General features: G+C 39.8%; 1 protein-coding gene across 1 annotated transcript; it reads left to right on the forward strand.

Annotated features, from left to right (window-relative positions):
* The first annotated feature begins 6 nt into the window (after nucleotides 1-6).
* Nucleotides 7-6,189, forward strand: LOC143122649 (insulin gene enhancer protein isl-1-like). Its single transcript, XM_076283432.1, has 6 exons — nucleotides 7-34; nucleotides 4,478-4,667; nucleotides 5,054-5,301; nucleotides 5,443-5,717; nucleotides 5,860-5,985; nucleotides 6,085-6,189. Exons 1-6 carry the CDS (start codon nucleotides 7-9, stop codon nucleotides 6,187-6,189), a joined length of 972 nt encoding a protein of 323 aa, XP_076139547.1.
* The last annotated feature ends 6,904 nt before the right edge of the window (nucleotides 6,190-13,093 follow it).

Consider the following 13,093-nt stretch of genomic DNA (forward strand, 5'->3'; position numbering starts at 1 on the left):
AACAATATGGCGGAGAATGATGACGACAGAGATGGTATCCCAGATGCCAAGCTGTGATGAGTGACTGTCAGTGTGCAATAAAGTGAAGAATTAATGCTACAAAGTATTTTGTGTCTACAAATACTTCATTGTAATTCGAACGTGAACTAGATGTACCGCAGAGCGGTACAAAATATGACCGCCGCCCAGTCCAACACATGTTTTCCACAAAAATAAGTCACGCTGGAAGGCATATATGATTCTAACTGTCTCACTGAATTGCATTATGCACACTCAATCCTCACTGGTATCTGCTAGACAACAAGTACCTGAACATGATTATTTCATAGATTTCACATGTAATATACATTTTATACAACCCCACCCCCATCTTGCCTGTTCATAATTCTGAGAAATTCTTGAATTGTGTACATGTGTGCGTGTACATGTTTATGTTTATGTGTGTGTGGGTGTGTGGGTGTGTGTGTGTGCGTGCATGTGCATGTGCTTGTGTGTTTGCCTGTTTATGTGCCTGTGTGTGTGCATGTGCATGCATGCGTATATATGTCTACTGTCTGAGTATGTGTCATACGTAGGATTACTGTGAATGCATACGTGTGTATCTGTTTATGCACATGTGTGCATATGGAATGGGTTTACATGACCCCTGGAGGCAAACATCCGCAAAAAATTGGTCATCCTAGGCCCTACGGTTCTCAAGATATTCACAGAAAACTGTGTCTGCCCTACCCTCCTTTCGGGGGGTCCAGTCCAGTGGGGGGGCTACAGATCAAAACGAAAAGTGATGGTTCCATGCTATCCATGTGGGGTTACATGCCCACCAAGTTTCGTGTACCCCGGTCTTTCAGTGTCCGGAGAATCCTTGTTGGTGTACGGTCACTAAATGTACACATAAATTATTTTATTGTAAGGCCCCCCATGAACGAAAGTCCACGAAACTTGGCATGCATTCGGAGGGTGTCATAATGATCCTACACTTTCAATTTCGTGCAGTTTTGACCATGTCAGCCAGAGATATTGTGATGAAAACACCTAATGTTTTGATTTTTAATTTTTAACTAGGTGGCGCTATACATGAATTGAGTGGTTATGGAATGGGTTGGCCCTTTGACATCAACATACAAAAAAAATGGTCCTCCTAAACCCTACGGTTCTCGAGATATTCACAGAAAACTGTGTCTGCCCTACCCTCCTTTCGAGGGGTCCAGTCCAGCGGGGGGGGCTACAGATCAAAACGAAAACAGGAGGTTCCATGCTATCCATGTGGGGTTACATGCCCACCAAGTTTCGTGTACCCCGGTCTTACAGTGTCCCGGGAATCCTTGATGCAAATTTGGACATGCGAAAAAGAAAAAAAAGAAAAAAAAAAAAAATCTGACTAAAAGGAAATGGTAGTGGATTACAGAAGGAAGCAGCAGAACTACAGTTACACCCCACTAATGATCAGCGGGCAACCTGTAGAGAGAGTCACAAGTTTTAAATACCTTGGTGTCCACATTACTGAAGACTTACATGGACTGTTAACACTCAATATGTTCTGAAGAAGTCCAGACAACTCTACTTCCTTCGTCAGCTAAGGAAATTCAAAGTTTCTACATCCATCATGAAGGCCTTCTACACTTCAGCGGTTGAGAGTGTTCTAACTGGTAGCATCATCACCTGGTATGGGAACTCCAAAGTTAGAGATTGTAGTACTCTGCAGAGAGTAGTGCGCTCAGCTGAACGTACTATAAGAACTCAACTCCCTGCTCTACAAGATATCTATTCCAGAAGAGTACTCCTAAGAGCCCAAAAGATTCTGAAGGACTCTTCTCATCCTAACAATGGATTATTCCTACCGCTGAAATCAAGAAGACGCCTATGTAGTCACAAAGCCAGAACTGAGAGACTCAGGAGAAGTTTTTATCCCCAGGCCATCCGAACTCTGAACTCACACTATATACTGACTTTGCACACATTCACTCCTCAGCACTCTCAAACATTTCCCAACTCTGAATTCACACTATACTGACTTTGCACTCATTCACTCCTCAGCACTCATAACCCCCCCCCCCCTACACACACACACCTACATGACTTTTAGCACTTTTACATCCCTCTCCCTATGCTACAGACCTTTTATTTATTTTCTTATTTCATCACACGTCAAAACACACACACACACACACACACACACACACACACACATCTGACTTTCTCCAACTTTTGCACATCTCCATAGAACTTTTTATTTATTATTTTTGATTTCTCCTCCATCTATCTACTCATGTCCTTGATTGCCTAGCCTTTCTGCCCCACCCCACCCCCATCCCCAACACACACACTTACATCATCACTGTCATCACCTCACATACATACAGCACACTGCTAGCTACAGTAAGCCTCCTCTACATACTTACAGCACACTGCCCCCACCTACCCACACACACACTACACACATACACAGTCACTGCTCCACTCCCCTCCCGCCCACACACACATCTTCACTGTCATCCCTCACATACATCATACATACTCTGCTTGCAATAGTAAGTCCCTTCACCATACTTGCAGTACACTGCCCCCCCCCCTCTCCCCTACCTACACAGCACATTATTTCATCAGGAAGCTTCTCCAACACACATCCCCAAGGTTTCTTCCTTGGTAAGGGAGTTTTTCTTTGCCCCTGTTGCTCTTGGGTGCTCCTTGTTGGTGCCCCCCCCCCATCCCAATCCTCCCCCACCTTTCTTATGCAGCCCTTGCCACTTAATCTACTAAACCCCTCTTCTACTGCACTTTTTACCCCCCCCCCCCCCCCCATAAATGCACAAATAGGCTGACACCAGACATAATTTCACTGCATTTCTTGCTTCCAGTAACTATATGCATGTGACAATAAACGTCCTTGTATCCTTGTATCCTTGTAACTGCAGAAGATTACACTAAAACATAGACTGCAAGTTAGCAGCTATATCTGATGATAGGTGATCTAAGCCTGCAGCATTGCACTACCAAAGGCTTAGGCCTTACCTTAGGCCTTGATTAATCAAGGGATCCTTACAAAAGATAACTGCAGTTGTGGGACAAAGCACTGCAGTTCCTCTGAAGTGCAATGCAGTACAATGCAGTTTCATGTACAAAAGATTGCATTCCTGTATATCAAGAGCAAGGACTCCTCAAAAACAACAAAACCCTGAAAAATGGCAGCTATTTTTGTAAGTATATGGTTCATCATATTTCCCAATTTCCCTAAGTTATCCTCAAGCTTCACCTAGTGGTAAAAACAAACAACACAATTTAAAATGTAATAATAAAATAGCCTTTTTACAGTTTATTTAGGCCTACATAATAAAATGTAAAAATAAAATAGCCTATTGGTTAGGTTAGCATAACAAAACCCTCCACTGAATTAAAACGGGTTAGCCTGCATGTTTCAGTGATAAACCTAGGCTTACCACACCAGAAGATTGTATGCCCTGACCACACAAGGTGGTAAAGTTAAGGAGCAGTAACTTATTAACCTCATTGCCTCATCTAGCCTTGCACCTCATATTTGCCACACACATACTCACATGTGTGGTAAACTCTTATCAGGAGCAGGCACAATCAGCACAGATTTCTATTCAGAGTAAATTTAAGATTTACGTCTCTTATATTTGTGTCTTGTGTTTACCATGTTTGTTGTTTGAATATAATGTTTATATGCCTCTCTCTCTCTCTCTCTCTCTCTCTCTCTCTCTCTCTCTCTCTCTCTCTCTCTGTATGCAAGTAAGTAAGTATGTGCATGCACCTGTAGACAGAGGTAGCAGAGTGGGGTGAGTGAGAGTGAGAGAGAGAGAGAGAGACTAACTAATATGTCAAACAACAAACATACAAGTACAATAGAAAAGTAGGCTGTTGCAGACTACGTAAGTAAAACTCAAAAGATGTTTAACTCAAAGATGTTTAATCACCTGAGCAATGAGATAGATAGAGCAGTGACATTCTCACGCCCCAGTGCTCTCCCAACTGCAGTGACGGTACCACTTAATTGGCGTTTCCACACTGCAAATAGGCAGCAGCACAAATGAAAACACACGCTCTGTGCCGGCGTGACGCATGCCGGGTGTACAGCCTCTCATTCTGCGTAAACGAGATATATAAGTTACGGTTTACTAAATTCGAGTTAACAGTATGGAATATCCTCAGAAAACAACATTAAAGTGGGGTGAGTAAAATGATCAAATCCCAGTCTTTTGTTCTACCAACAAAGAAACATATCTTTGGATTTAACGGTGCTATTTCATGTTGACTATTTGTGTGCAAAATGAAGTGGGAAAAAAAACAACAAAAAACAGATTTTGCTATGTTTTCTTGCTCTTTTATTGATAGGGTTATAACACTGCTCTGAAGTACTGTAATTGCCACATTTTGGCAATGGCACAAATGGGGACTAACAGCCATTTAACAGCAGCACAGGACTTTGATCATTTGTGTTCCTTTGCTATTACTTTTGTAGAAAGTGCAATAATTTCCTCATGTGCCGGATGTGGACATCAAATTCTTGATCGTTTCTTCTTGCGGGTATTCCCGGATATGGAGTGGCATACGGCATGTTTAAAGTGCGCTGAGTGTAAGAAGTCTTTGGACGGTGCAGGTACCTGCTTTGTAAAGCATGGCAGAACTCTCTGTAAAGAAGACTACTACAGGTGTGTATAGGCTTACTTTTTTTTTTTGCTATACTTTGTGATGGAATGACATGGATGAATTAATCTGGCTACTGCTAAAATGTCTAGGCCACAGACATTTTTCATGGTTTTAACAAATAATTATTGAGTACATTTTTGAGTAATGATTACAAGTTGTCTGTGTGCCCAACAATGTTTTTTAAGGATGTGCGTAATTTGGCACCTTGGCAACACACTGGACACTTGTTGCAGTAAAGATACATTGCTTAAAATAGCCTACGTATACCTACAGCTACAGACTATTTTCTTATTTGTATGTAGCACTCTCTCAAAGCAAAACACGTTTCTCAAATAGATGTGACAATGTTACAGGTCTCCCAAAATAAATATGATATTTCTGTACTCAGGTTATACGGAATTAATTGCGGAAAATGTAAAAAAGTGTTCAGCAAAGACGACTTGGTGATGAGGACTTGCAAGAAGATCTATCACTTTGACTGCTTTCGGTGTGAAAGTTGCAACTGTCACTTGCTCCCCGGAGACGAGTTTCACATGCGGGATGGACACCTGTTGTGCCCGGCAGATCATGATGTGTTCGAAACGCCAACCGAAGAGCGCAACGGGCATTCCCCAGAAAACATTTCAAATGTTAAGGGTAGATTTGAAACATATATATATATATTCCCCATACAATCGTTTGTTATCCTCAGCCAAGAGGGACAGGTTGTTATAGGCCTATTTTTGACAGGAAGATAGGCGAGCCTTGAATCACACATTTATTTATTTTTCTTATCAGAATTGTCCCATCTGGACGTGGGGTCACTTAAGCGCACCCCAACACCGGTGCAGAGGACCACACGGGTCAGGACCGTCCTCAGCAAAAAACAGCTGCACATGCTACAGACTTGCTACAGCGCTAATCCCCGGCCAGACGCCCTGGTGAAGGAGCAGTTAGTGGAGATGACGGGCCTGAGTTCCAGGGTAATCCGTGTTTGGTTCCAGAACAAGAGGTGCAAAGACAAGAAACGAAGCACACACCCACACATAACTCCGATACAGACCACCCAAAAGGTGAGACCTTTGACAAACATAGTCTTAAAATTATGTTTAAATACATACATATTTGAGATGGTTATAAGCTGTAGAGTTTTTGGTGAATTGAATAGCTAGATCTACTGCCTCTGTTTTAATCTGTGGTATTGTCTCTATCAAGGACAAAACAGAGAAGGCATTGGAGACAATTTGTCCTGACAGTCCAATGGACTTCCTGAGGTTTCAGCAATCCTGGAAAATTATGAATGAGCTGACACTACACACTGATTGTGATGATTGGTTGGTGGTGAGTTTTAGATGAGACATCTCCACACTCCTGCTTATATTATGAGGGAGAAAATAGTGAAAAGTTAACAGTGATTTCTCTGCTGTATGTGTTTGTCAGACATCTTCATCAGGGGAGGCAGACTCCAAGTCATTGTCCTCTCAGCTGTTGGAGACACCCTGCAGCAGTTTGGTTTCCAGTCCAGTCTCCAGTGGAATCCATTAAACCTACCGTCTCCTTGCACTATCAATATTTCTGACTTTAACAGGAAAAGAAAAAAAAGCAGCAATTTTTGCTTCAAGCTTAGCAAAAGTCTCTCTTCTCAGAAGAAAAATCTGGAACAAACAATGGTATCTCACCACCTCATGGCAGTGGATTAAAAAATAATACAAATAGCCTAATGTTATTTGTATCCGTCATGGCACTAAACAACTCTTGTGACCAGGTATCCAGTTAATCTCTTTTAGATGTATTATTTTGTATTATTAACTTTTTGGTGTAACTGTTTTTGTGAACTGATGTCAGTATTGGCCTAGCATCATCATTTTATTAGATAATAAATAGAAAATAAGTGTATGTATTTTAAGCACAGGGAAGAGTATTTTCACTTTTCTGTTTGGTGTGTGTTCATGACAGGTTTGCCCCATGGTTTTCAGAAGCTTTTTTAGACGGATATTTATTTAAAATGTGTACTTCAGTATTTATTCTTGTACTTTTCATTGTGATAGCATATTTGTAAGGCAGATATTTATATGTTAAATAACTATTGTAACTTCTATAATAATGTACAGCACTCTTCTTGGTCTCTTCATGGGGTAGACCATTAAGTAAACAAAATACACTAATCCCAGTTCACTACAGTTCAGTTTAACATCCTTTTGAATTAGATGAATTCAATTAATTAAATAGCCACGAAAGTCATTCAGGCATGCATTTCTGTAATTTGGAATAGGCTTGACTGCCCCAAAAGCTGCTTTATTGGACAAAAGAACATTCATTAAATATGGAACTTGAACTTAGGAAACAAAGGTCTTAAATTCAGCAACCAAGATCACATCTGTACAGAGGTTAAAGCCATGTCAGAGGTCCCCACAGACTGAGGCTATCGTTAACGTGTGGACAGACACACTACAGACCCCTCCTCATGTCATGCGATGGAGACCTGGCTATTCTGATATCTCACCAGCTGTACACTTCTAATCACTCATGATCATATATGTTATGTTTGTCATGTAGATGTACAGCTTTACAATGTCTAATCTCCGATAGAGGTTCTCAAAATTGTTTGACTTCTGTGTCTTAGAACATTAAATCTTGTTTGTTAAAAAGAATGGAAGGAAGAAAGAGAGACATACAAATAAATCATATGGATTTCATCAGATGGATTACAATATATCTATTGGTTTATGTTAAAACAGAATCAACAGGGTTGTACTTATAATGGTACCATGTAAAATACAATATTATTTTCACTCTGTCTTTACACATACTTCTTCAGTAGTCAAGTCAAGGCCGTAATCATGATATACCCCACCCCTCACACGCACACAAACAAAATTTGAAAAAATGCTCAAAATGTTCTTCCATTATCAAGACATAAATTGTTAGTCAACAGTTGTATCACTCACTGCAAAATAATCACTTGTTACAAAATGGAAAATGGTATTCTAAATGTTTAAATAGAGAAATTGAGTGCAGAGGTGAGATGATTTCAGTTCAGTCAAGAAACAGGGAATTCCCAGGAAGACTTGACTACACAATAATCCTCTCTTGCGCCATCGCTTACTATACAGTATTATGTGAAATTGGAGAATACCACGGAAAAGCAGATTGGTCATTATTTCTGAGAAATTACGCCCAGCCGTCGCACCCTGCCTCTCCTGTAGCATATGATCAGTGCTCTTTTTAAGTTCAACAGGGTAGTAATTAACTATTGTTAACTAGAACACATTGTATACAAGGCCCGTATCATTTTCTATCTTATGTGATCATGTAAACAATATTCAAACCAAAACAATTGCACTCTAGACTATACTATGACACTTTTTAACTAGATAAGTCATTTTTTTGCTCATTTACTCACCCCATGCAACCTTCTATCCCTGCACACACTCATCGTGGCCCCTACCCCTCACTTTAGGCTGCTCTGAATGCATTACATGATGACATAGAACTCTGGTTATATAAAGGCATATCCAGAAAGCACATGCAGATGTTGCACAACCAAGTCAGAAAAACAGTATTATTAGACATTATTGTATCACTCCAAGTGTTTGTGAATTTGTGCATACAATGGCAGGATCTGATTTCACCCGCCATGCACATTTGACCCCCGCCCCCAAGTCAAGTAGTCGCAAGTGTTTTAATAGATGGCAATTTTTGAGCCTTGTCTTTCTTGCAACTGATACTTGCTTTTACACATACATTGTAGCGGCACAGCCTGTTCCTGGTATGGGATAATTATTTCACTTCTATAGTTCACCTTTCCCATTATGGCTATAGGTGATGACATGTTGTGGGTGAATTGCAGTGATACTGTAAACTCCAGCTTCTTGCCATTGCTCTACTGAGGGTATCTACAGAGGTACTGTAGGTTTCACCATAGCTATAGAAATGAACAAAGAACAAGCTAATGCGATAGCTTTACTGGATCCATTGGCTGGCAGTTTGAACAGGTTAAGCCAGCATTGTCCATTAGTACTGTTTGTACATGAACTGATATAAAATGACTCACTTTTAAAGATGCATGATAAACACAGCCGTGATACACCCCGACACTGAAAACACAGCTCTCTTTGTCTCTCTCACTCAGATTGCCAAATGTAAACTAATGATAAGCAAGCTCCGACTACTAGAGGTCAGATCTTTGCCACTCAACAATCCGATTACCTGCAGTAACTGTTATTGATACGTTTGACAGCTTATTTGCAGAAAGGGCATTGACGTCTTTCAAAAGAGTGTCCCACATTCTGAAGGCCGGAACAAAGGCTGCTCACCTGACTTCAACTTGTTGGACTCATGCTGCACAAAAGCATGAATGAGGGCACTGCAAACAAAACAGATGCTGTTGTTATCAGGAGACGGTGTGTCGAGTTACCACTTCAGACACCACTGCTGCTGACAAGTTTACTCAGACTTATCATGAGATAACAAGGATCTAAGATATTGAGAGAAAGACACCTATCCATCCCACCCACTTCTTTCAAAAGATTTGTGATTAGAACCTGTCGATAAATCACTTTTTTTTTTTAAAAGTTGAACAAACAAACTTTGAGGTTGATAAGCTCCATTTCTGTGAATGACGATAGAGACTACCGGTAAATGTAAGGCAAGGCAAGTTTATTTATATAGCACATTTCATACACAGGGTTAATTCAATGTGCTTTACCTAAAGAAAAGCGTGATAGGCTAGTACATAAAAGCATAAAAGGGCAATAGTAAATAAATAAAGTACATAAAATAGAATAATTCAAATACAGAGCGCAAAACAACAAATTACCGGACCAAATTAACCTTATGCTTCGTCATACCTGCAGTTAGGCCGTTGCATTAAATGTAGCTATAGACCAGCTAACCCAAACAAAGCCTGAAAAATCCATCAGACAGTCTCTCGATAGATTATTATTGTGACAAAACCTCTGTCCGTCTTTGATTATTATCTGTAATCCTTGGTATTGTTGGTAATGTCATCCATGAAAAGTAAATTTGTATCAAAGACTCAATATGATTTTAAAACAACCATTTCATTCACATATTATGTTTTATAACATAAACTGATTATATTTGTTACTTTTGTTGAACCAGGTCATGTGTGTGTGCAGTTATTAATCAACAAACATTGTGTTACTTTTGTTGAGCAAGTTTCTGTGTACTACTAACCAAGTTATAACAAACAATAACAACCATTACCTTTCTACTTATTTTGTGTCTGTTGTGTGTGAGTGAGAAAGAGTGTATGCATCCATGCATTGCATATTTCCAAAGCACAAGCCACTCTTCCCCATGTGAGATGTTACACTGTTACGTAGATGATGTTTTTATCTATGCTCTGGACACTCACTTCAGTTAAAATTATTCATCCATTCAGACCCCCTCATCTGCATACATTAAACAGAGAGATCTTATGCCCATGTCTGAAGATGCTAAAGCGAGTAGAACAGGCTCCTTCAGGCCCCCTGTATTCAGCTTTTGTGCTCCAGATCAAATAGCGAATGAGGTCCTGCACTTCAACAGAACATTTCATCATCTCTATAAAGGCATTAATTAATATATCAAACATGTGCTTTTTGCTCCCCGGGGCTTTCATCTCATGCCCCTACTCTGGTGTTTTGTCTGCGAAGTGGGAGAAATGTGAGAAGGCTTCAGGGTAATTAGTCGTGCTTTTGATTGGAAGAGTAGTTGATTAAACGGTCTGTTTACAAGTAACACGTGTTGATGATGAACTGCTTTTCAACAGCTTCTGTCTGTCTATTTCAACATAATTTAAATAGACAGCTTGTACTAAACATGTAAAAACTGTGCACTGACTGATGTGTTGTTATACTGATATGTTGTGGTTAACAGTTGTGTTAGCATACTGCAAGATACAGTAGAATCATACATTAAGTCACTAACACACAGACGAACATGTAACAATAGGTCCACAATCCCTTATTGATAAAGAGGAGGACATGTCAAGTTGATAGCTAAAGCTGTATCAGAATGTCTTAAATTTGATTCCAGCCATCATGGTTTGGGTGCCCATGGTTTCGTTCAACATTCTTACTTTAAAACGTAATGGATTCAGTGGAAATTGCTTGAATGTTATTCTCTTGCTGTAAGTTGCTTTGGATAAAAGTGGCTGGTCAATGAATAAATGTAAATGTGGATTGGTGTTGATGCAGACTTGACTGAATACTTTCTGAGAAGTGTTGAAAATACTACCTTTGACAATTTTGTATAGTATTTAGTGTGGTACCAGTCTGGAAATGGTTGTCCATGTTGGTATTCCTCAAATGGAATAGTAGAGTAAAGGAGGATAATTTGTAGCAGATGATTGAAGGTGTAGTCCACAATTTTAATCCCATACACTTTTGGTCAAACTAAGGGAGTTGGTCCACACAGTCCTCAGATTGTTAAGTGTTTGTTTGCGGTGTTCGCACACAGCCCATAAGCCATAACTAGTCCCAGGCAATCAGCACATGCACAGGAGCATGGACAAGAGGAGGCTGTAACTCAATTCCCTCTTGAGCACAAATATTAATAATCTTTTGCAAAACCGAAACCACATTGTATAAATTGCATCTTTAAATAGAAGATGAGCTATTGCCAGAGAAGGATGCAAAGGTGCAAAGGGTGCAAAGAGCATTTTCATCATTAACAACAGACATGTATACAGTGTCCATGCTGTATACTGATATTGGAGCAAAGTTTTGGTGATTTTGCAATGTTTTTTCTGCCCTTTATGTATTCAGTGAGTGGAGTAGGCTCCATTAAATCAAATTATGAAATGTATTGCTTATGGCCACCAGTTCTGATACAGCTTGAACTAACCATTTGCTTTATTTCAAATTCACAGTATCACTTCAGTGTAGATGGGTCCATCCTCATAACCTGTTCAATGTTGAGGACCTCACCAGCATGATCTAGTGTTCAAAGCCTTCAGAGTGTTTTTCAATTCATGCATCAAAGTATACTTCAGTGAATAAACTGCATCAGACAATGCTCTCATTGTGATGGACAATAATCATACCCCTCATTTTGCTTGTGTGCATCCATCTTTCTGAAACACACCACATACCTTTTTCAGTTTTTAAGACTCTCTCGATATGAGCAGCCTCTCAGTTTGCAATTAGCCATTCTCGTCTTTGCGTAAAACCCTCCAACCCTGCAGAGTGACCGGTGTGGGGGGATCATTTGTGGTGAACCTGGGCTATCAGTCATGGCCCAAGGGGAAGCACAACAGTCCTATTCTCCATCTTCTACAAAGGGCCCTGGTGCTTGAGCGGGTGAAGAGACCTGAAATGAGACAAAAGAGGATAAAGGCTTGTGCGAATAGCAGAGAAGAAACAGATCGCCATTGAAATCAGGGCCAAATAATTGGAGTGTTAATATGCATACTGGGAGTTTATTAAGGTCTACAGCTACAGGTGGTGATGCATGACATGCAAAGAAAAAATTATATTGAATGATTGAAGGATGATAAGAGATAAGATAAAAATCTATGTGTTAATGATTAACTACAGTGCAGTATATATAAAATTACCATTTTGTCTGTATTTAGTTTTAAGAATAAGAGGTGGTGGTCTCACTCATCCTTAATGTGCCTCTTAAATTTCCATTTAAATCTGAATAATAAACCTCCATACAATATGGGGCAATGTATAGATGTATAGATATAGATTTCCTTCAGGAATATAGTTCCTGGACAAATTACATGGTGATGCTTTTATGTGCTCAGATTCTACTCAGACATTTCCCACTGCTTACAGTATTGTTCTACCTTTTTCTTTAAAAATGGACCCGATCATTTTCATATACAAAGGAATCCATTCATATCTATCATATCCCCTCCAAAGGTGAAGTAAAGTAAAACACACACACACACACACACACACACACATACACACACACACACACACACACACACACACTCACACACACACACACACACACACACACACACACACACACACACACACACACACACATTTGAATGGATAAACAAAACATCTCCGTCTCCACAAACACACACACACACACACACACACACACACACACACACAGGTGTAGTAGTTTCGAAAAGTATGTGCAAACAGCTGTAATATAATACAATAGCTGTATTATAATAGCCTTCTGTAATATAATACCCTAGAAGAATGCTAATGGTCTCATGGAAACAAAATACAGAAAATGAAAAGCTGAAATTCTGCCAAAGCACATGTCTTTACCCATACCAATCTTTAGCAAATTTGTGATTTAGTCTGCAGGTCCATCTGGCCATGAAGCCCTTGAAGCCCATTTCCAATGTCCCTAAAACATGGGCACGCAAATTCAATCGCTAATCCGACATGGCCGTGTATTTCTTTGGAACTCAGTAGACAACTGCATTTAAAACCTTCGTTGACAAGATTGCTGCACTTCTGAAATG

This window comes from Alosa pseudoharengus, unplaced genomic scaffold (assembly GCF_046254945.1).
Source record: "Alosa pseudoharengus isolate Yale_2024_CS ecotype anadromous, Long Island Sound unplaced genomic scaffold, YU_APseudo_1.1 YU_APseudo_1.1_scf_14, whole genome shotgun sequence".
Taxonomy (NCBI): Eukaryota; Metazoa; Chordata; class Actinopteri; order Clupeiformes; family Clupeidae; genus Alosa; species Alosa pseudoharengus.